We start from the raw sequence: 26,072 nt of genomic DNA on the forward strand, positions 1-26,072 counted from the left end.
TTTTCGTTAATGGTTTGACGGGAGTTAATGGCCGGGACCAAAATCGAACGAATCAATACAAGGGATCAAAATCATTTTTTTTGAACTAGTGACCAAAATTGAATAGGCCGAATACATAGGGACCATTCGTATAGTTTATCCTATATTTTATTTAACTATTAGGTAATAATAAATAAATCATTTTAATTAAATTTAATTGCAAAAGTTAACTTTTAAAAAGATTTTATATTTTCAAATATTTTTATGATTAACTTGATTTTATGAGGCTCAATCGAAAACATAATTTTATAAAATATAAATTTATCAATTTTAAGTTATTTATTGTTTAGTATTTGAATTTAATTTAAACATTACTATTTAAATCTAAATCAATTAAATTAAATTATATAAGTGATTATTAAAAAGGCTAAAAATTTATTTAATAACTTTAAAAGAATTAAAATAAAAAATTAATATCTGAATTTGTTATCCATAAAAGAAAGTGAATTTAAATTACCCATGTCCGAATTCAATTGGGTTATCCGCAAAGGTAATATGGATATGGGCCATTGACATTTGAGAAATAATATATGTTGAAATATTTGAATCTAAATATTAACCTAAAATGTAACCTTTTGAATCTGAAAAAAAATTCTATAATTAGTCCTCTTTTATGTAAAAATTATGAAATTTATTATTGTATTCTAATTTGGTCAGCAGTCTCTGTATTTTTAAAATTTTAAAATGGTGAAATTGAAAAATATTGACGAAATCTATAAATATCACATAATATGATAGTTAATAGTTAAAGTTAACAAATTGCATTGCTATTGTTTGCTGCCAAATTGAAATTTCAAAATTTGAAGGGTAAATAAACAAATTAAAATAGAAAGACTAAATCCATAATTTACCCATAGTACAGGAATAAAAGAATTTGACCAAAACCAAATCTGATAGTATTTGCATTTACCTAAACCCCTATCATCGATTGCCATCATTAATTCAAGGGTAAACTATTGAAATAATCACTTTTGTTTCGTAAGTATTCACTTTTAGTCACCAAATTTAAAAAGACAGTGTAAAAGGCCTTACAACAATCGTTGTCGATACCGTTAAATTGATCACTCAAAATATAATCACAAATATGCCCAACACAACTAGAAATTACCAAGTGGATGTGTGTGTGTATATAAGGAGAAAGGAGAAAATGTCAAAAAAAAGTTTGAGGTAAAAAATGCAATAAAGGACCAGTTCTGAAAAATGAACCAAAGTACATTTATCAGTTAATGGTAAGATCATAATCTGGTTTATAACCCAGAACATTGATAAATAAAGCCTCAAGTCCAGCGGACACCTCTAAATAATACAGAGGGAAAATAATCTAATAAGTTTCTGCCATGTAAAGCAGCAAAATTCAAGCTCTAGGTGACATTAGTTCTTCCCCGTAGGTTTAGTGGTCAAACCAAAGCCAAATGGAAAGAGAGGGTCATAATGTGGATCACCAACGTTCATGGGGAGCTGGTACACGGTCTTGAACCATGTCCTCGCCAGCTTCCCGGTGAACCCGTAGTCGCCGAACAGAACATCAGCAACACCTTGGCCCTCGGTCCCCGGAAGCCAAGCGGCTACAAGTGCATCGATCGACGAGAGATATGGCTGCATGACAACTGGCCTGCCAGAGATGACGACAACTACACATTTCACAGCCCCACAAACATTGTAAATGGTGTCGGGACCAGGCTTGGATATAGTAAGATTCAGGCTGTCGCCGTTTGTTTCTGCATACGGGGGTTCTCCCACGACAACAATGGCATGAGCAAATTTTCCGGATTTGACAAACTCTGCATCAGGGTTCTGACTGTAGACAACTTGAGTACTCGGATCAACCGTATTTTTAATAGCCTGGAGGATAGTTGTACCTGTTCAAGCAAGTATCATTCAACAAAGGATTAAACTAAGTGAAACCATCTTTTTTTTCGATTTTAGCAAACCCCTTGAGCTAAGATAGTTAATAACAATGACAAATTCAGAGGCAATACTGAAACCAAAATGATTTTCGGGTTATTTTACTTGTCAAAATCTAATATATATTTATTTGTTTCAAGAGTAAAATTTAAAACGTACCGGTTGTGAGATCATTGCCACTAAGACCCTGCCATGTAATGGTCCATCCGCCGCATTGATAGCCCAAGTTATCAGCATGAGTTCCGGCAACTAGTATCTTAGTTGCTTTCTTTGAAAGGGGTAATAATGGCTTATCAGCAGCCTCACCATTCTTCAATAAGACAAGACTTTTCCTCACAGCTTCCCTAGCTAACTCCCGGTGTTCCTGTTATAGCATGTTATCATTTAGTAAAGCTCTGTTTTTATTCACCAATATGCATGTCCGGAGTCCTAACATCCGAGTCCAAGTAACACAGCCCATATTATAACAAAATGTATTCAATATACCTGACTCCCAAGTTGATTGGCCAGGCTGTTGTCAGCCATTGGATTCTCAAAGAGACCCATCACAAATTTGACCCTCAAAATCCGCTTTACAGCATCATCAATCCGGCTCATGGGAATGATATTGTGCTTAACCTGATAGGTTAAGTCATCAATGAACTCTGTGAAGCTATAAGGAACCATAATCTGCATGACACCAGAAATTGCATTAGAAAACAAGAAACTCAATTTGGCAAAGTAACATATGTTAAATAAAGATCGGTACACTAATAGACTCGAACTTTTGAATAGCTAGGCATGGATAGTGCTAAATGTTGACTGACCATATCAATCCCGGAACCAACTCCAGCTTCCACAGAATATGAGTAGTTAGCATGTGGAGGAGAAGTAATCCTGTCAAGACCCTGCCAATCTGATATAACAAAACCCTGAAATACAGCAAAAGAAATGAGTCAAGCCAAATGATTTATACCGGGTAGAGAAAAAAATTATAGTTCAAGTCATTTTTCTTTACCCTGAACTTGAGCTTATTTTTCAGGAATCCGGTCACGAGATCACGATTGGCATGCATCTTTACCCCATTCCAGCTAGAATAGGATACCATAACTGTTGCGACACCCTTTCTAATAGAGTTAAGATACGCAGGCATGTGGATGCTGAGTAATCCGTTCATGCTAATCACTGTATTGTTCTCGTTTATGCCCTTTGTCGTACCTCCGTCTCCCAAATAATGCTTAGCACAGGCTGCCACCTTGTCCCTAGAAAAAAGAATTAATTGATTATGGAAAATTGTTACTCTCCAATTAAGAACATTGTCACTTAATTCAACCAATTCGAACTAATTCCTTCATGGCTAATTCGAAAGTGTACATTACAAGAACTTATAAATCTTCATAACTATTTTAACAAGATACTTTTCTTCCAGCAGTGGATTTCAACAGCTATCCATGTCCGTATTACCATCCACGGACCCACTAAATACATGAATGACGTAGAAAAATTTGGCATACCAGTGTCGGACATATACCATATCCGACACGCACACCCAAATCTGAGTGGCATAGCAGCTAACCACCTTGCAAGCAGCAGAGCAGATAATGGAACCTCATCTACCTAACAAGGTATGACAGAGAACAGATTGGTGGACCGAGTACTTTTGTTCATTATTCAAGTGATGTTTTACATTTAGAGGACTAAATGGCCCACAATGAAATCCTACCACATGATCACACCTAAAGATATCTACAACATTTAAAACGAATTTCGGAAACTTGTAGTTTTGGGGGAAACGCTCAGCGTCTTAGTATACGGCTAAAATAAGGTGCAACAAGTTTTGTTATTATTTTAAATAACAAAACCGGTAAAAAATGACCGAAAATATCATTATTTTGACCATTTTTAATTAACTATATAGGTAATTAGAACCAGTAGCGCCTTATTTTAGCCGTATACTAAGGCGCCGCACCGCAGAACTGCCCTAGTTTTGGAGATCGGCATTATAAGTAATATTAGGAACACAAGATTTATTAAGTGGTTGAATAATGATAAAGACTCTTACTTTCCAGAAACAAAAGGAACACCCTTTTTAGAATTGGCAGGGAGTTCTCCTTGTAAACCAGGTATAATCTCGGTCATTAGTTGAACAATCTTGTGATCCTCGCTATAGCTTTCATAGCATCGACCCCACCTCGGATCCCTGCAAACCTGTGAAAGATTTTACGGTATTATAAAAGCAAACAAAAAATTAGTACACATGGTCGATCCTTTTCACAATATTTCAGCATCCAAGAAATGTTTTGTGTTTAGTTACCGCTATGCATGGGGCAAAAGCATATGGGATTCCTGTGGCTCTAACTTCTAGAGCAGTTACAGCTCCAATCTTCTTGACAAGTTGAGGATCCCTGCAGATTAAAAAAGGGCTAAATGATTCCGATAAACAATTATAATGTCACCTTAAACTCTCATTATTCTTCTTGATGGAAATTCTCATAATGTTGTTCGTTTTCTTGTTGCTCCAAAAAGCACAGTAGTATGGAAAACTACATTCATGGTTAAACTATTCGATTATTTAAACGACATGCAATGAGAATCGCAATTGCTCAAACTTCCATCCACATATGCAGGCAAAACTATCTGAATCTCTATATCTAAGGGAAAATTAAAAACCTTAAATAATCACTTGCCTGGTCACTCCAAGACCAACATTATGAGGGAAAATGGTGGCCTTATACACATTGTTGTGACCATGGACTGCATCAATCCCATATATCATCGGAATACCAAGACGGGTGGATAAAGCCGCCTTTTGCATGGTATTTACCATCTCGATCCAAGCTTCCGGAGTAGCTTTAGGAGCTGGTACACTCCCGCCACCACTCAAAACACTCCCTTCACAAAAGCCATGAAACCACCTCCAATTACAAGACAACTCATTTATGATAATTAAAACAGCAATAACATAAGAAAAAAAATTTCATTTGTTTTTTTCATTACATATCTACTGGTAAATGAAACCAATTGCACAAATCATAGAGGAATTACCATCAAACATACAATCTCAGAACAAAAAATAAGACATGCAAACAAACATGAGAAAAACTAAGATTGTTAAAAGATGTATTCAGTTTTATACCAATAAAGTAGTTCTTCATCACATCTGGGGTAGCAACTGTGCGCTCGATCTGAGTCATTTGGCCAATCTTTTCAGCCAAAGTCATCCTACTCATTAAGTCTTTGATCCTAACACCAAATGGCTGCTTTGGGTCTTTGTATTTCACATACGTTGCTTCTGTAACAGCTGCTAAGCAGCATAAAAGTATAAACCCCAACTTGGGTATTGAAAATCTACCCATTTTTTTTTAGTTCCCAGATCAAGCTTTTGCTCTGAAAATCTGAAGATTTAAAGAAAATTAGAATGGTATGAAGCTAAAAAAAACATAAAGTAACTATTTTTATAGAGAGATAAACCAGTAGATCGTATGTAAGAGTGAGGATTCAATCTTGGAAATGACAAAAGACTTCACAAATCTTTTGTAAGCTAAAACTCAAATACTTGTAGCATTTTTTGCTATCAGCTAAATTAAAACACAAGTATTTTCATAGCTATCACGTGACTTAAAAGATGAGCATTTCCATTGTTATCAGCTGAGTTGAAAAGATAAATAACAGAATCCAAAATAAAAAAAAGGCAAACAGTCTAAAAAAGATTTGAACTAAAACCCAGTATAGGAAAAATGAAGAAGAATGAATGCAAATGCTATATTGCTAGGAGGTGTTTCAAAAAAAGTTTGAACTTTGAACTTGAACTTACTGGAAACAACAAAGTACCTGGGAAATTATACAGAGAGAAGAAGAGAGAGATGATGAAGTTGTAAGACTATTGAGTGAGAAAGTAGGAATGATGAGAACATGATAGTGTCAGCTTTTTATAGAGATAAATGAGTAGAACGTTGGTCCCATTACCCTTTTTTTTCTGGGTATAGTAACCTATGCTCAAATAACATTTTTAGTCATTAAACTTTCAAAAATAATAAAATAATAATTAAATTGATTAAATTATTATAAAATAATCATTTAATTTATTAAATTATTATTATTTTATATTAAAATATTTTTGTCATTAAATTTATTGAATAGTTATAAAATAATCATTAATTTATTAAACTTTATGATCATAAAAAAAAATTATTATGACTATTTTATAACGGTTTGATAAATTTAATAATTATTTTATAATTTTTAAAAATTAAATGACTAAAAATCATTTAAATATAGTTTAAGGATCTCTAAGATACTCTATCCTTTTCCTCCGTTTGTCTACTAGTCGTTTTTCTAACAAATATTCTGTATTTGTATTCTTTTGTCTCCTCCATTTGTATTTTATCCTCGAATTCAAACTTGGAAGTTAATTCAAATTACATGATAAATAGGGTAAATTATGTATTTAGTCATTTAATTATTCTTGTAGTTTTGTTTTGGTTATTTAACTATTTTTAAAATCATATATAAAGTTATAGTTTTATTTCATTTTGGTCACCAATTATTAAATAAAACTGCTGATGTGATATTTTTTTTATTTATTTAATGATGGTGTGATATTATCTTATGATAATATATCAACATCACCGTTAATTGATTAAAACATAATTTTAGTTATGATTTAAAAAAACAATTAGATGATTAAAACAGAACCGTGTGAATGATTGGGTAACTAAATAAACAATTTACCCTAACTAATATTATAATTTATAATTTCCTTATGTCACATCAATTCAGGTTTAATTCTCTCAATTATTTTGTATTATATTTAAAACTATGCTATTTATAGTTTTTATAAGACAAAAACGCTTAGATATTATTGTGGAAAATCACTCCGAATATTTATTAAAGTAGGATGATTGTTATATTATCACCTAAAAGATACAATGATCACAATACGCTTTTAACTTTCTTGGGGAAGATGTGTGAGTTATAGTATATCTTTTTCATACACACTGCATTATTCTGCCTCCGTCTCGTTAATGCGTCTTACTGAAAAAAATCAAATACATATTATGATTTCTACATCTTGTTTAAGATGTATTGTGGTCTTGATATCTTCTAAATTTTATTATTATTATCATCGGTTGATTTGCTGCTGTAGGTTCATAAAAAATATTAATTAAATTAAGGTATCGTTAGAATTATTTCTCAAGATGATGTGAATGTTACCGTAATCGGAGAGTCAACATAGTGCATCTTCCGGGGAAGGCGTCGGGAACACAATGCGTCTTCTTCTTTTTTATGATGTTGAACTAGTTGAAGACGCACTGTCTTTCCGATTACTTTTGACGGTACTGTAGCTTTTACACTAGATTATAAAATAATTATGGTAAAACCCTAAAATCATCGAATACTATAACATTCACACTAGATCAAAAAATAATTTCGAATAGATCTTATTTCAACCAATAATTTATTTTACAACACTATATGAGCAATTCAACGAAAAATTATCCTACTTCAAAGAATAAACTGACGAGGGATTATCTGAAAATTCTTTCTCATCATATCATTGTATCAGCCTTTCTGCTATTTATATAACTTCTATAATTTTTGAAAAATTTAAATAAATTACATATTTTAAAAAAATTGAATAAGTAATTAGTTGTAGATGTCTCTAGTCTCCCCCATCAATCACTTGTAGGCCATCTCTTTCAAGAAGATTAGGTTTCGTATTTTATTTTGATTAATCGTACACGCCTCCCTTGTACAACCCCATATCTTAGAACGCGGCATAATGTGGGGGATCTGTTTGTTTTTTCCATTGATTTTTATTTATTTATTTTCTGTATATTTATATCCTTATAAATCATGAAAGTCAAATTTAGTTCATGAAAAATATCTAATAGGAAATAAATTATACGTAATGCATTTTCCCAATGAGAATAATACTTTTTTATAAATATTTTTTTAAAATGCTAATTTTTATTTTAATAATATATTTACGAATATAATAATAAATAATATATATTGTATAATTAGAATTATAATCAAATTCAAAACAATATAAAATCATATACTAAATAGGTATGATGGTAAAAAAATGTTATAACGTTTGATTAAATAGTTACTTTAATTTTTTTTGTGAAATTTTGATCTCCCAACGTTTTATTTTAGAACAAAAATCTTCCATGAGTGGAAACCGTTAGTTAACAGATGACTACCACTATAAAATAGGGATCTTTTATCCTAAAATAAAATGACGGGGTGAAAATGATTATTTAATCATACGCTAAGAGTCCTTTCATCCTAAAATAAAACATCGAGATTAAAATACTTCAAAAAGAATAGAGACCAAATTGACACAATGTCATCTTTTAAACATGATATAGTACAATAAAATTTCTAGTTCCCAAAAGATGAGTCGATGTCATTATTGGTCCCTCCCGAATAGTTGTTCATCTTCCTAACGTGACTTTTCACCTCTTGAAAATTTGAAACCAAGATCCCTGAATCAAAACCCTAAATACCTAAATCCCAACATATATCCATCCCAATCAATGTGTGAATGGTTTGAGGGTGGTCCGTGAGTGAGTGGCTAGCGGGTGAGTGAGTGGCTAGCGGGTGAGTGAGTGGTCGGTTGTTGTTTTATGAAAAATGGAAAAAGTTCAATTTTTTTATAAAAATAAATCACTTGTCAAATACTGATTGATTAACTTATTTTTAAAGATTTTTTAACGATCATTACGTCGTAGGCATCTAAACGATAACATCGAAAACGTTATGCCCCTAAATTTATCAACAACATAAATGTTTATGATCCTAAATGCGAAAAGATGTATAGTTTTTACACTTCTTTTTATATTAAGCTTAAACTTAATCATTTATGTTTGAAATTTTCTTTAATTTAGTATTTTTTATGATAGTATCAAACTAAATGAGTCAGATCAAAGCATTAGTTGGATAATTGTATCCTACACAAAATAACATGTTAATGATAAAAACATTTGTATTTAAAATTTCATTGAATATTAATGATTGAACAAGATTGGCTTAAGGCCTTATAAAGTACATGTATAACAAAGCATGACTTGAAGATGGGATTGATCGATGATCCGTACAATTAATGTTAACTAATTATATGGTTGAGCAAGATTGACTTGAAGCCTTACAAAACATGTGTAACAAAATCTATGACTTGTGATTGGTCGATGATTCGTACAACCCGCACTTAATACCTTGAACGTATCAATAAAACATAAAAAAAGATATCCTCTTGTGTATAATAAATAATAATTTCATATGAAATATTTCCCCTTTTATCACACAAAACAACAAACACAGTGTCTCCATTGACACAATTCAATACCATATAAGATAATGAGAATTCTAAACAACGAAAAAGTAACATTATTTATAGGATAAAAACAAGTAATTTATGAGGAAAAAAAGGTTAAATTGATCAAAATTTTAAATTTTGAAATGATAAATTTTTTAAATTATTTAAAATTACGATCAAATTGATAACATATATAACTTCTAGAATAAAATTATTATTATACTACATGCTTTTTCAATTTTAACAACAAGATGGTTTGTTTGTAATTACATTTTAATTGAGTGATTAAATTGTAGTTTTCAGAAAAAATATAACATTTTTTAGTTGAATGAACTAGATTCAAATGATTCTTTTAGTCACCAAATATTCAAAAGTTATAAAAAAATTAAATAATTTATCTAATTTTTATAAAATAATTATTAAATTTTATCGAACTTTCAAATAATTGTTTTGCTGTTGTACTTTCAAAAATTATAAAATAATCATTAAATTTTTATTATTTTTTTTATAAAGTAATTATTATAATTATTAAAATGATTATTTTATAATAAATTAATTTTTTTAATAACTTTTAAAATTTAATGATTAAAAAAATTATTTAAATATAATTTACACACTTTTTATATACTTTATTTTAAAAAAATGACAATATTAGAAGTGAAGGTCACGTATTGTTGAACTTGAATTGTACGTTGTTACAAGTATTTTGGAAGGTTGAGCCACCGACATCCTAAAATCTTGTTTAAAAATTATTATAAAAAATACTTTATTAAAAAATAAATAATTTGAATCTTATCAAATTGTTCTAGGCGATTGAGATGAGGGTTGTCGGTGAAGACAAAAGGATGATTAAAGCATGGAATATTTATTTACTTTTTTTTAGAAGAAAACAAAAGACTATGTAAAGTGGGAACTTCTACCCGGGATTAAAAACGGTTAAAATAAAGCGTTATCGATTTTGTTATCGTTTAAATAATAAAATTAGTAAAAATTATTTAAAATTTTCCGATAATTACCTAAAATATTATGTTAATCCGGTCATTTTTTAAGTCTAATAATGTTTTTAGTTTTTTTTTATAAAAATCTGATAAAAACACCCAATAATAACAAAACCAATAGTACCTAATAATGTTTCCGGTAATTTTTACCGATTTTATTATTTAATACAATAATAAAATCGATAACGTCTTATTTTAACCGTTTTTTAGTATGTTGCACAGGAGCTATCCATGGGTAAAAGGAGCCTTCGTGGGAATATAGCCGTTGTGATGTGGAAATCAAATGCCAATGTATGATCAAAAGTGGGCTCCAACCGACTCAAATAAGCCCGATGGTGTTTAGATTTAACTACTTAAATTCAGATTAATAATAAGTAATGAAAATTAAATGTATAATTATTTTAATTATATCAATAATTAAATGGTCACGTTTATTTAATTTTGTTGACGTTACATTTATTTTGAGGAGTGTATCAAGTAATTTATCCTTATCCTCTATATAATGGACCATCATTCTATTAATCGTATATACTCAAATTTATTGAATCATTTTAACAAATAAAAATATATTTTTTAAAATTTTGTATTCGAGTGATTATGAGATATGCTATTCCGAAGAAAATCACAAGTGAATTTTCCCATCAAATCAGATTTGTTTCACATAGAGATATTCAATCACTTTCACGTATGGGCTCTATCTGTACCTTAACATCCCTCCTCATAGTCACGAAACTAAAAGTCAACGTACTTTTCAAGATCAACAACCCAATGCAACTGCTTTAATGCCATTTCACACGACAACAGCCCGTCAATAAGCAACCAGGGGACCAGATAATGTCCCGAATCTAAAAAGCTTGGTAAGAAAAACACTCGGATATTTTCAGATTCACCAACAATAGTTTTCGATCTTCAAAGTTTAGCTCGCATAAAGTTAATGGTTGTTGATGACACCAAATATATCATGATGGTTATAAGTGATTCATTTCTTTTTATTTGGATGAAGAGATACCATTCGTGATAAAATAGTTGTTAGTCATCGTCAAAATGCTCGAGAATGACCTTAGATGCACGTGTCAATTGTAGGGTCATAATGACCTAAAGAATATGAGAGAAAAAGATAAATAAATTAACCGGTCAGACCAAATACACTTGCTTGTTCGCATTCTACTTGCTGTAAAGTTTCCAGAATAGAGAGATATGCTTGCGTTGATAGTTCACGTGACATGCAACAAAACCCTGTCGTAGACGGAGTTCCAAACTGCAATGGTACAAAATGAAGAAACCATCTACAATATTCACACCATTATCAATATAAAATATTCCGATATTATTCATAAAATTCAAAATTTCATTCATTCCCAATTTTCTTTTTTCTAAAACAAAGCTCGTAATAAACAAATTAAATCCTTACGGCACTAATTTCTACACAAAAAATTTTAGATCAAAATCATCGAGTGTAACAAATTCGTTTATATACATAGTTTTGGAGCACTTATCTTTGCATCGGATTGCCATAGTCTCCTACTAAATGACTTGAAGAAGGCGACTGTTGCAGTTAGGCGCCTGTTGAACAGTACTAGCGGGACCCGAAACCATGTTCCGATATACATCCATCACATCGTAATCAATCGTCGTAATGTCGTGGATGCTCGATCTTTTTCTCGCCTTTCTCCCCGAATACAGTCGGAGATAATACTTTTGGGCGTGACTGGCCACCTGAATCGGCGTCCGAGTTACCACCACATTTCTTGATATACTTCGCCAATCACCCTTGCCGTATTTACTCAGTCCAAGCAAAAATAACCTACAATATATTAAAATGTATTAATTGAATTCAACATGTAATTCAATACATAAACGAGATAATAACAAAATCAAGTATCAATGTATAAAATAATAAATATTATTTTAATAATATTTAATTGATTCGAACTTGTCAGGAATGTGAATAATCAAGTTCACAATCAATGTGTATGTATATACATTAAAAAAAGAAATAAAAGTAAAAATGAACGTACTTATGTTCTTGTAATGTCCAAGGAGTTCCCTTCTTTCTTTCACCGTCTCCCTGCTGTTTTGATTTTGAACCGAAACCGATTTGATAATTCGAGTCGAACTCCGAATCAAACATCAACCAATCGTCACCGTAATTCGGAAACTGAATTCGACCGGCATCAATCTCATAAACATCACGAACAAGAATCTCAAAATGTTGTTCGATTTCTTCACCCGACTTTCCCGGAATCCTGGAGGCGATCATCTGCCACCGATCAGGAGTTCCCTCCGGAAACGCAACCAAACAACACTCAAAAACCTTGTCCTCGAGATGCGTCCACTCGCTCCAACCCGTCGTCGGCGTCGGCGTCTCGAAAAACAACAGATTACTGTTGTCGTGATCTTGATACATGCCAAATCTTTCTGCTATTAAATAAACCTTTTTTGTTTTAGGTTTCCAAGTTTGTGTTGAAGTAGGTGAATATTGATTTTGTTGGATAAACATAAAAAATATAACTTTGTTTTTTTTGTTTTTTTTAATCGATGGGGTTTAAAGTCAGGGTTTTGGTTGAATCTTCGATTTTGTTTTGGTCAGTGTTTTTATTAGCTTAGACTTCTATTTCAACCCGGTTTCTAAATTGTTGGAAATTTTTTATTTTTATAAATTTAATTTATCTTATACATAGATAGGGTTAGATTAAACATTCAAATATTTTTATATTACTTTTACACTTAAATTAATGATAGGTCTATTTAAAAAAAATTACGTACTAAATAAAATAAAAGTGACAATTTAGATAATAAAGTGTATTTTGTCCTTTTAATATTTACTTAATAAATACAATTTAATTAGTAGTATATTTCGGTGTGACGTTGACTGTAGAATTTTCTATAAACATGATATATGTTCATAATCTTTCTTAACTATTGATAAATCACCCACAACTGTTCGAACCTAGAACATCGAAGAAAAAGAACGCTGCCTTCAACCAATGAGACAAATCAATAGTATCTTTTTAAGTTCATCTTTTATTTAATTTGACTTAATTTATTATTAATGAGTTATTTTTTATTAATTTAGGATGATTACAATGTAGTATTGTTCTAAAAATTCACAACCATCTACACTGAAATAAATTATGTTAAGAAGACCACTTCATAATAAACATGTTCAATATCTTATTCGAAATAGTCATTAATAAATTAGATATCAATAATTATACTAATATATATATAATTAAACTTAAAATATTTTTAAAATTGATAAATAATTATTCAAATAGGACAAGTATATTTTAATTAATAATATTTGATTTGAAGGGTTGGTGAAATAGATGATCGTAATAAACATATATTTGTACAACTATAATTAGTTCAATCTATATAACGTAATAATAGAACTATAAGTATAATTAATATATCTATATAAATATAATTATAATCAATAATTATAAAAACAGAAACTAATAATCTAATAATAATATATAAACTTAAACTAAAATAAATATGGATAAAATTTAAAATAAAATAAAATTTACACAAAAATTTTAAGGACTCAACATTTATAACACACATGAATTCCCCTTGGCCATGGAGTTGAGATGAGTGCAAGAATGATGAAGCTGTGGTGTGTGTTTAGTGTTGATTGTAAAGTGCTGCTGTATTAGTTGTTATATATAACACAGCCAAGTCTCATAGGAAAAAGGTTGTTTTCTTTTTATAAAATAATAAAAGTAGCTAGTTTTATTAAAAAGAGAATATATTTAAAAATTTATAATTATTATCGTAAACTAAACATATAATAAAAATATTTTTTATAATCATTAACACAATGAGTTAATTACTTAAGATCATACAAGAACTATACAAAGAAAATATTAAAAAAATTAACTAAAAAATTTAATATGATCATATTAACAAATGAACTATAAAAAGAGATCAAACTATAAAAAAAAAACTATCGATAAACCCATATCCGATGAAATGAAGCCAACCGACATACTATTATAATTTTTATGTGCAGAAATCATAATATTTCGTATTTGCAGATGAAATGAATGAAGGCTGCAACTTGTGAAAGAGCCACCATTTTCATCCAGAAAACAAATGGTCACCCCATACCCACATTGGACCATTGGTTGAACACCTCTCGTCGAGGCGGCAACCGAGCTTTTGACGGCCAACAACGCGTTGCTTCTGGACCAAACAAAACCAGGAACAATGAACAACCGACATGGATTCCATGTAAAATTTAATTATCTTTTCTGGAAAGTAGTTGGTCTTTTTTTTTATGTTCACTGTTCGGGATTTCAACTTCTCAGTTCGCTTTTAGGAAATGCATCAATCAAACTGTGATGCCCATTTCAAATATTTGAGTTCGTTGTTTTTGTGTACATCCACGACTTCAAGAGGAATGTGTTTTTCATACATAATAAAATAAATTACGTGAAATTTATTATTGAATTATAAATTAATATAATTCTTAGCATTAAGTTTTGATTATATATACGATTATATTATTGAGTCCTTGACTCTTAACAAATATATGATATGATATTAACGAAAAAGTTAAAAAAAAATAAATTTTAGTTTTATTTCATCATCTTCTTCATCAAAGTTTGGATATTCTTTACTTATTTATAAACGTTAATAACCTTCAATCTTATGCGTCTTTCGTATTATTGTAGATATCGATGAATTCATCATATTACCTTTCACCACTTTATCAATTTAAATTTTTCTAAAACCTCTCTATAAAACTCACGAACTTAATATAATCCATCATTTTCAAAAGTTTAAGGATTTTCTTGGATTAAAAGATTTGGAGTGTTTGTTCGAAAATTCAAAATAATGAAAAATATTATTTTGAGAAGTCGAATAGCATACCTCAAAATTATCCTCATCATATATCATCAAATGAGAACAAAGTATTAATTCGTCAAACCTTTAAATAAATTTTCGTTTTTAAAATCAATTTGAAGAGAAGAAAGAGGAATGAAATACAAACATTTTAATACTGATCTTGTCACGATGGGTAAAGATTGATTGATAATGACTATTGAAAAATTTAATGCCTATAATTAAAAAAAATTAAAATTTAGTAGCAAAATGTTGGGATTATAAAGAGGCTCAATTAACAACCGAAAAAGTGCAAAGGGGTTAAATGGATAAAATTGAATTTAGGGAGCAAGGATAACAAAAAGATAAGACAATTTGGCACAATGATTTAAAGTGGCTCGACTTATCAACCAAGTCTACATCCACTACCTAAGCTCCTCACTTAGGATTTTCTAACAAATTCACTAATTTGTTCTTTCTTTTTCAATGAGAAATAGATAACCTTTACATTCCCTATCTTTTCAATTGGCTAATATAGAACCAAAAACCCTTTACAAAAAGGAAAGAAATGTAAACAAGAAAATCCTAACAAGGTAGGTGTTTACAAATTGAATTTCACTAAAACACAATATCTACAAGAGAATTGAAAATAAGATTGGAAAACTATTCTCTTGTGTTTGATTGCTTGAATAGGTGTTTCTAACCCTTCTTCAAGTGTCCTCAACTTGTATTTATGTGATGGAATGTTGTTGTGTCCGTTTCTAGCCGTTGGATGTGGTTTAGAGCCATTGGAGATCAATTTTCGTGCAAAATAAAGTTGCACAGAACAGAAGGTATCAGTACTCCTAAAGGGAGTATCGGTACTATCTTTGTTTTTTTAAATCAACTAGCCGTTACTAGTCGTTGGGGCCTGATGGTATCGATACTATGCCTATGGTATCAATACTACTATACAGGGTATATCGGTACCCCTTTAGATATCAGTACCATTTTTGCATTCTGGAATTTGAGCAATGCTGGTAGTATCGATACTACCTAGTGAGTATAGATACTTCCCTTACCTTGGTATCAGTATCATATGAACAATATCGATACTGTTCATGAGGTATCGAACAATATCGGTACTTCTTGTATGTGAAATCATTTTGTGCTCAATTCCAAGCTTTAAGAACTTTGAATTATTTTTGAAAACTTTGAAAAACTTTTAACAAATTCAATTCAAGTCCATGCCTTAAATTGTTATATCAAAATATAGTTCAACACAAAATCAACACACAATTAAAAAGTTTATACAATCTTCATCGTATTGATGAAAAATATAGTATGTGTCAATATTTCATTTATTCATTAATAACCTATTGATATAATTACACGTAAAAATAAATTTTAATATTAAAATAATATCAATTTATAATTCAATAGTAATTTCAATAAAAAGTTAAAATTCAATAGTATCAAATGTAATTAATCCTACGTAATAAAATTGTCTTTTATTCTGCATGAAGAAATTACGTAATAAACGTGAATACGTTCCTGCATGTACGTTTATATATACACACATATTAAAGGTTTTAGCCTAAGTTTTTGCCAATTGTCCACTGCAAGTACTTCTGAGCACTGTCAAGCCCGCAAAGCTCCTTCACCACAGGCATGGTGGCTGGTACCTCCATTCGGACCAATGCCGAGCCAGCCTCCTTTTCGCCACCCCATGAAAGGACTTGCTGTTTCGCTTCTCTTACAGCTGCTCTTGCGGCACAGTGAACCAAAACCGCTAACGTTAATGGCGGCTCACCGGAAGCTGCAAAAGAGAAAAGCAGTAGAAATTTAGAATGAAGTATGATATCCAAGTATTCAAATTGCAGTCGCAATGTGCATTTTCAGTCGCGTCGCGTTTATAAAATCGACATGTAATTGAATGACTTACCTTTGGAAGAAAGAATACGGTCTTTATGATGCCCACTGTTGAGGATTTCAACGTTGAATTGCTTTGGAATGGTGTCCACTGTAGGGATCTTGTAAGTCCATGTGTCATCTGTGATCACTAATCCATCTGAATTCGTGAGGTATTCTTCGAGCATGAAAAACCCGGTTCCTTGAACATAAGCTCCTTCACTCTGTCCCAAATCCACGGCGGGGTTTAAGCTTTGACCGCAGTCGTATATGATATCTGTCCGGAAAATCATCGTTTCACCTGTTATAAGGCTTACCTCCACCTGCAGAATCAAATCTTCGAAGCTGGTAAACTGTGAAAGCAATCTAAGACTATGGTATGATCTATTATGACTACTGTATTGTGTTCATCGGCTCGAATCTGAATGTACTTCAGCAAGAATTACATTACTTGTAATACAAGCATGAAACAAAAAACAATGAAATCAATCCAAGACTGTGGTATGATCTGTTATAACTACTATATCGTGTTAATTGGTTCGAATTCGAATGTACCTTGACGAGATCTGCATTACTTGTAATACAAGCATGAAACAAAAAACAATGAAATCAATCCATGACTGGGGTGTGGCATGATCTGTTATAACTACTATATCATGTTAATTTGTTGAATACGAATGTACTTTGACGAGAACTGCATTGCTTGTAATACAAGCATGAACTAAAAACAATGAAATCAATCCAAGACTGTGGCATGATCTGTTATAACTACTATATCGTGTTAATTGGTTTGAATTCGAATGTTCTTTGAAGAGAACTGCATTACTTGTAATACAAGCATGAAACTGGAAGAAAAATAGGGCTTATCGCAAAAACTTGCCTCACTTACGGCCGCACCATAGTTTATATATTGCATGGTGGAAAGGCTCGGCATGTATAGTGCACTTGCTGATTAGTTTACAGAATTACCATAAGCCTGCATACCAGAGATGAAAAAGTGTGAAACTGTGATTATTATTTGATCATGATATGTCAAAGTGGAGATGGCTACCTCAAGAATCAGCGTCTCCCATTCTACGGGACCGACTTCCTCCGTCAACTTTTCCTTGAGAGGGATAAGTCTTTCAACCAATATATTGCAGCAGAGTCGAACTGCTTCGCAGATTGCCTCCGAAGTTGTGCTTCCTGCAGTCAGACCACCTTGAATAACACTCAAAGTAACAGCTTCAATGACCCTTACTTTCTCCAACAGATCACGTGATCCACCACATTTAACCAAACCAAGACCATATGCAGTCATTCGTTTCACTTTTGTCTATAGACCCTGCCCCATCTCGATTCCTCCAACCTCAACAACGATTGATCCATCGTGTAGAATTCTTACTTTCTTCGGTGTTGGGCTCATCATCACTTCATGTTGGGGAAAACGGGTTATTTCCCACACGAACGTAGTTTTAAAATTGACCTAAAATGTCAAGATTAAAACCACCAAATATTGCACAGCGGATAAACTTGTCAAACTATTGAATATTGAAACACAATGGAAAAGAACCGAATAAAAATAATAAAGGAGAGAACACACCAAATTTACAAGGTTCGACGAGAATATCGTCTACTCCTCGGACACCACACCGGATGATAACTTCACTATATCGCCAATATTACAACAAATGGAATTCTTTAGAATTCCCAAAGTGGGAGAATGAAGAATACAAGAGGAAGAGAGAACTTGTTTTTGGGATGATTTCTAATGAAATACTTATGCCTATTTATAGTTGAGTTTTAAGAACAATATGTTCAAGGTTTGGCCACCTACCAAATAATTTTCCAATGTGTATAAGTTAGCCACCAAATATGAAATTCACATGTTCAAAGTTTGGCCACCAACCAAGATGAAATTTCCAACTTGTCAACTTAATTTCTAGACAAATCTAACAAATCTCCACCTTGGCTTGAAATTACCAAGCATACTCAACTTCTTCAACTCCCCAAATTTGTAGTACCTCTAATTGCGCTCACAAGCGCCACACACTCGAAGGTGTTTATACTTTCAGGATGTTAATCAAGTTCAAACAATGATTGAACTTGATTACTGTTACCACCTTGGTCATCATATCTGCAGGATTTTCTGATGTCGTAATTTTCTGATGTCGTAATTTTCTGAAGTATAATCTTTCCTTCTTCAAAGATCTCTCGCACAAAGTGATACCTCACGTCGATATGCTTAGTCTTTGAATGGTAGACTTGATTTTTCGCGAAGTGAATAACGCTCTGACTGTCACAATATAGACTAATGTGACTTTGAACAACTCCCAAGTCTTCCATCAACCCGTTAAGCCAAATTGCTTCCTTTACAGCCTCTGAAATTGCCATGTATTCTGCCAATGTAGTAGACAAGGCCACCGTAGATTGCAATGTAAACTTCCAACTTACTGGGGCTTTAGCAAGAGTAAACAAATACCCAATAGTTGATCGACGCTTATCCAAATCACCAGCATAATCGGAATCAACATATCCAACCACACACTGACCAAGTACTTCATCCTGTTCAAAAACTAAACCAACATCCACGGTTTGTTGGAGATACCGTAGAATTCATTTCACAGCTTGCCAATGTCCTTCTCCAGGGTCATGCATGTACCTGCTCATCACTCCAACTGCTTGTGAAATGTCAGGACGCGTACACACCATTGCATACATCAAGCTCCCAACTGCATTAGCATATGGAACTTTTGCCATATATACGCGTTCTCATTAGTTTTAAAAGATAATTGAGAACTAAGTTTCAAATGAGAAGCCAATGAGATACTTACATGTTTGGTATTTTCATTCATGCCAAAACATTGTAATACCTTTCTCAGATACTGCTTCTGTGTTAAACAAAGCTTCCCTCTCTGACTATCTCTGCTTATCTCCGTACCAAGAATCTTCTTGGCCTCGCCTAGATCTTTCATCTCAAACTCTTGATTCAACTGAGCCTTTAATTTGTCTATCTCCTTTTGATTCTTCGAAGCGATCAACATATCGAACGTACAAGAGAAGATAAATGAAAGATCATCTTTAAGCTTTTGCAAATACACACAATGATCATATTTGCTTCTAGTGTACTTTTACCTCCTCATAAAGCTATCAAATCGCTTGTACCACTGTCTCGGAGATTGCTTCAATCCATATAGCGATTTGTTCAGCTTACAAACCCATTTATCATGACCACCATATTTGTATCCTTCTGGCTGAGACATATAGATCTCCTCTTCTAAATCACCGTGCAAGAAAGCCGTCTTTACATCAAGTTGAGCTAGCTCCAAATTCAACTGTGCTACCAAGGCCAACAATATTCTAATGGAGGAATGCTTCACAACAGGGGAAAATACTTCATTGTTGTCGATTCCCTCCTTTTGAGCGTAGCCTTTAGCTACCAACCATGCCTTGTAGCGAACATATTTCTTGCTATGAGATCCATCTTTCTTTACAAATACCCACTTGCATCCAATAACTCTTTTACCTTTCGGTAATTGTGCAAGTTTCCAAGTGTTGTTCTTTTGGAGAGATTACATTTCTTCATCCATGGCACTTTTCCACTTATCACTTTCCAAGCTTTGTATTGCTTCTTGGTAAGTGATAGGGATATCATCATCAACAACTGGAAGAGCATATGCCACCATATCAACAAATCGAGCAGGTCTACGAATTTCTCTCCTTGGCCTTGTAACTGCAAGTGGTTCTGGTGTCTCCAATGGTTCTTGGGTTTGAACCTCTTCATCTTTGATTCTTCTATTAGAGTTGAAGAATCAGCTGCATCAACTTCTGGGATCATAGTCTGCTGAAACTTTACCTATTTTGGAGTATGCTCCACCTGCTGCGGAGTACTACTTGTCTGGACAACTTCACTTGTTACCTTCTTTACTAGGACAGATTCATCAAAGGTAACATCTCTGCTACAAATTATCTTCTTGGTGTCTAAACACCAAAGGTGGAATCCCTTCACTCATGGGTGATTCCCATAAAGAGAGCCTTCTTTGCTCTCGGATCAAGCTTGGATTCCTTCACATGATAATAAGCAGTGGATCCAAATACATGTAAGGAATCATAATCAGTAGCAGTTTTCCAGACCATACCTCCAATGGTGTTTTCCTCCTATCGCAGATGACGGTAGACGATTGATGAGATGGCCAGCATATATCACAACCTCGGCCCAAAATACCTTGCCTAACCCAGTATTAGACACCATACATCGAACTTTCTCCAATAGTGTTCGATTCATACGCTCTGTCACCCAATTCTGTTGTGGTGTATGTCTAACAGTGAAGTGTCGAATAATACCATACTCATGGCAAACGCCAAAGAATGTGTCATTTTTATATTCCCCTCCATTGTCCGTCCTAAGACGTTTGATCTTTCTACCAGTCTGGTTCTCGATCATATTTTTCTATTTCAGGAAAATTTGAAGCACTTCATCTTTAGACTTCATCGGATACACCCAAAATCTTCTAGAAAAGTCATCTACAAAAGTTACAAAATAATGGTTTCCTCCAAAGACGATGTATTTAAAGGACCCATCATCTGAGTGAATATAATCTACAATACCTTTTGTATTATGTATAGTGGTGCCAAACTTCACTCTCTTTTCTTTCCCAGAAAAATGCTCGCAAAAGTTCAATTTGCAAGCCTTTGCACCTTTCAACAATCCTTTCTTTGCCAGAATTTACAAGGATTTCTCTCCAACATGTCCCAACCGCATATGCCACAACGGTTGCGTCCAAATCATCACCTCCGGAAGCTGCTAAACTGCTCCAATAATTGTACTACCTTGGTGTAATACAAATTATTTTTATTGATGCCCTCATCATCACAAGTGCGCCATGTGACTTTTAAAACTCCATCTCTTATAGTGACTACTGAGCCTTTGGATTCCAAGGCTCCCAACGAGATGAGATTTTTCTTCAAACTGGGCACGTATCGGACATCCGTCAGAACTCTGGTTGATCCATCTTAATTCTTCAATCGAATTGAACCTATCCCAACAATTTTACAGGCATTGTCATTGCCCATATAAACAACTCCTGCATTTAGTTCCACTAAATCGGAGAACCACTCCCGATTAGGGGACGTATGATAGGTGCAACCCGAATCTAATATCCACTCATCAGAATGAAATGTTGTTGATGAAGCAACCAATGATATGTCAGAGTCATGTGCATCATGCTCTGCAACACATGCATATGGAGTAGCTTTTCCTTTCTTTTTCAGCTTCGGACAATCTTTCTTCCAATGGCCTTTCTCATGACAAAAGGCACATTCATCTTTTCCCAGTCTGGACTTCAACTTTGATCTCCCTCTTCACTTTGGCTTTTGACTTTTCGAGCGACCTCTTGCCACCATGGCCTCCGCTGCTTCGTACTTGCTCTCCTTCTTGGTTTTTTTCCTGAGTTCATAACTATACAAAGCAGTAGTTACATCTTTAAGGGTAACATTATCCTTACCATGAAGTAACGTTGTCTCAAGGTGCTCAAATTCATCTGTAAGAGATGACAACAACATCAAAGCCAAATCTTCATCTTTGAAGGTTTCATCCATGCCCAATAAGTCTTCCACTAGCTCATTGAACGCAGTGATGTGTTCATTCATACTGGTTCCTGGTTGATAATCAAATCTGAACAATCTTTTCTTCATGTGGAGACGATTCTGAGAGCATTTCTTCAGGAATTTTTCTTCAAAGCTTTCCACATCTTACTTGCAGAAGTCTCGTTCTTGTAGCCATACTTCTGCTCTTTGGAAATACAAGATCGAATCGTGCTGCACGCCAAACGATTGATTGTTCCCCATTCTTTCTCCTCTATATATTCAGACTTTTCTTCCTCAATGGCGATGTCTAGACCTTGTTGGAATAAAGCGTCTAACACCTCGCCTTGCCACATGCCAAAATGACCGGATCCATCGAACAAATCCACCGAGAAATTTGCATTTGACATTACCCTCCTCACCGGTCCAGATAAAGAGCTTGATATCTCAACTGATCCGTATTTTGGCATTTTAATTCTAACGAATAATATTCAATATCACGAACTGTATCTTTTCAGCAACAGAACTACCAAGATAACCTCAACCTGGCTCTGATGCCAATTGTTGGGGAAAACAGGTTATTTCCCACACAAACGTAGTTTTAAAATTGACCTAAAATATCAGATTAAAACCGCCAAATGTTGCACATCGATAAACCTGTCAAACTATTGAATATTGAAACACAATGGAAAAGAACCGAAAAAACAAAATAAAGGAGAGAACACACCAAATTTACGAGGTTCGTCGAGAATATCGTCTACTCCTCGGGCACCACACCGGATGATAACTTCACTATATCGCCAATATTACAACAAATGGAATTCTTTAGAATTCCCAAAGTGGGAGAATGAAGAATACAAGAGGAAGAGAGAACTTGTTTTGGGATGATTTCTAATGGAAATACTTAGGCCTATTATAGTTGAGTTTTAAGAACAATATGTTCAAGGTTTGGCCACCTACCAAAGAATTTTCCAATGTGTACAAGTTAGCCACCAAATATGAAATTCACATGTTCAAAAGTTTGGCCACCAACCAAGATGAAATTTCCAACTTGTCAACTTAATTCTAGACAAATCTAACACTTCATAAACAATAGGCACCCTTGAAATCCCTCTTTTCTTCCATTTATGCACCTATTGAATTCTTGAACCATTTCAGTCCTGTCGTAAAAGCTTGAAGTATTGGCCAACCTCTCCCATATTGAAGGTAATGTATATTCCAATGGTTCTCCTGCAGAACTCGGAAAGAAGATGTTGAGGCTGTTGTAAGTATGGAGATTAATATTTCGAACAGAATCAACTTCCATAGAAAGGTAGGACGCAACATGTTCGATTACAGCTTCATGTATGAGGCCTGTACATCTCCCGGGGCTCTTAACGCTCCTCGGCTTGGAAGGTTCGTTTGCAGAGCTTTATATCGAAAGATAGAGCACCCAATCATACTTTATAAGTGAACCTAGCATGACTCGGCATTGTAGGACTTTCATCAACAACTTCCTGCATCAAGCAATATATCCAGTCTCAGGGCTGTAATCTTCCCGTTGCTTTTGCATCCCACACTGTAAGTTGTTTTCATCGGATGCCTTCCTCCTGACATTTATATCAAACTTCCTATTGACATAAACTCGAACCGGAGGTGTAATCTATAAGCAGCTACTGCACATGCTGATGCAACCTTTCAATATATGGAAAAACAAAATAGGATATAAATTATAATGGAACAAGATATATTCAATTAGAGGCATTGCAATGAACTTTACTTCTTTTTTGCATAATATGATGAATTGGATAGAGATGAACAATAAACAAGTATAGAAGAAGAAGAAGAAGAAAGGAACATACTGCCATGGATTTTACAGACTTTCCACCGAATCCTCCTCCGAGCCTTCTAGTTTTTACTCAAACATTATGGCCGGAAACACCGAGGCATGCAGCTTTTGTATTGTTAGCGAACTTGGGGCACTGAGTAGAACTGTATACAATCATGCAATCGTCCTCGTCCGGGATGGCAGAGAGGTTTGAGTCTCCATATAAAAGTAGTATTGTGACCCAAGTTTGATCTAGATGGAACAATTTAACCGAACATCAACAGGTTTTCCATGATAAAAGTTTATCATTAGTTCCCTGGTAAGTAATGACTCAATAGGAAGTGTAGTATGGTTAAATTTATACAAAGAATGCTAAATAATATAGATTTCCGAGGTCGTCACCGAACAGCAACGAATAAAATAGGAACATGTCGAGCATCAGAATTTGGTGATCACCTTCAGCCATTCCTTTTGAAAAATCGCCGACCTGTTAAGGATAAAAGGGAGGAGGGACCTTATAAAAGCTGCATCTCTCAACTGCCTCTTCAACAGATAATATTGGGGGTCTAGATTTTCATTGTCATATTCAACCACTGCAAGATTGGCTGCGATGTGCATTTTTCTGTGAATCTGCAACCTGAAATCGTAATTGCCATAATCAAGTTCTGAAGACTTGGGAGCCACGGGCATGACAGAAACTTATATAACGATAACCATGAAGTTACCACAAAGGCAATCCGCTGACCAATGCCTTCGGTAAGCTCATCGGCATATAAAGGTTCTGTTCCGAAAATCGTTATACAACTCAAATTCAAATCAGTGCAGGGATGTCTTTACAAGTAATAAGTGCTCTTATCTCTTATCTTATTCTTGGTTAATGTTCCAACAAGAGAAAAGTTTGATTATATTGGGCTAACTTGAAAATGAAATCATTTGGCATTACTATTAAATTTAGGGCAAACTATGTATTTAGTTATTCAACTATTCTCGCGGTATGTTTTAGTCATATACTATTTGTTTTCAAAGCATACATAAGTTACATTTTTATTTTGTATCGATCATCAGTCATTAAAAAATACATAGAATTATTGACATGATATTTTTTATTCTTTTAATGATGACATGTCATTACTTATGGTGACACGTCAACATCACCACTAGTTTTTTAATAGTGGGTTACCAAAACGTAACTTTAAGTATACTTTTGGAAAAAAATAGTTGAGTGATCAAAATGAAACCACAAAAATAATTAGGTGACTAAATATATAATTTACCCTATAATTTAATATGAAAATTCATTGTTAACCACACTAAAGTTTTTGTAGAATAACGAAATTTAAATTCTAAAAATATTAAATATAATAAACTATATAATTATATCAGTTTTATTTTAAATAAGAAATTATATCAAAAATATTTTTTATTAATGCAAATAAAGAGTTTGTCATCATACCAACATGGTTAGTTCAAGTGGTAAGTAGCTTAATATCGTTTAAGTAAAGTCTCGAATTTGAGTCATTGTGTATGCAGAAAAATTCTGCTAGGAGACTCACCCTCCAAAACCAGATGCGCTACACAGGTCAATCAAGATAAAACTCCAGAACCGAGAAGCCAAAAAAAAAAAGTTTGTCATCATAAAATTTTACCGTGAGCTTTTGTATTCGTTACATATATTTTTTTTTTCTAAAAAAATTATTCGCCAAACGGGTTGTATCATAAATTTTTCGAACTAAAA

General features: G+C 33.2%; 2 protein-coding genes and 1 pseudogene across 5 annotated transcripts; all 3 read right to left on the reverse strand.

Moving 5' to 3' along the window:
* Nucleotides 1-1,187: 1,187 nt before the first annotated feature.
* On the reverse strand, nt 1,188-5,812 carry LOC120199990 (beta-glucosidase BoGH3B-like). 4 transcript variants are annotated; one of them, XM_039200945.1, is made up of 10 exons: nt 5,738-5,812; nt 5,060-5,318; nt 4,611-4,815; nt 4,238-4,328; nt 3,986-4,131; nt 2,942-3,185; nt 2,751-2,855; nt 2,431-2,613; nt 2,104-2,308; nt 1,411-1,898 (listed from the first exon to the last, which is right to left on the reverse strand). In XM_039200945.1, the coding sequence occupies exons 2-10, from the start codon at nt 5,277-5,279 to the stop codon at nt 1,411-1,413; spliced, it is 1,887 nt and encodes a 628-aa protein (XP_039056876.1). In that variant the 5' UTR covers nt 5,280-5,318; nt 5,738-5,812. The 4 variants fall into 4 exon arrangements, with proteins under 4 accessions (XP_039056878.1, XP_039056876.1, XP_039056877.1 ...); XM_039200946.1 differs by having other exon boundaries at nt 5,755-5,773; XM_039200944.1 differs by lacking the exon at nt 5,738-5,812 and adding an exon at nt 5,428-5,603.
* A 5,957-nt stretch (nt 5,813-11,769) lies between these two features.
* LOC120199965 (transcription factor DIVARICATA-like) lies at nt 11,770-12,652 on the reverse strand. The gene is made up of 2 exons (XM_039200919.1): nt 12,264-12,652; nt 11,770-12,049 (listed from the first exon to the last, which is right to left on the reverse strand). The coding sequence occupies exons 1-2, from the start codon at nt 12,650-12,652 to the stop codon at nt 11,770-11,772; spliced, it is 669 nt and encodes a 222-aa protein (XP_039056850.1).
* Nucleotides 12,653-16,624: 3,972 nt separating this feature from the next.
* Nucleotides 16,625-25,193, reverse strand: LOC120199966 (annotated as a pseudogene).
* Nucleotides 25,194-26,072: the final 879 nt, after the last annotated feature.

The sequence above is a fragment of the Hibiscus syriacus genome, unplaced genomic scaffold (genome assembly GCF_006381635.1).
Source record: "Hibiscus syriacus cultivar Baekdansim isolate YM2019G1 unplaced genomic scaffold, ASM638163v2 tig00005856_pilon, whole genome shotgun sequence".
Classification (NCBI taxonomy): domain Eukaryota; kingdom Viridiplantae; phylum Streptophyta; class Magnoliopsida; order Malvales; family Malvaceae; genus Hibiscus; species Hibiscus syriacus.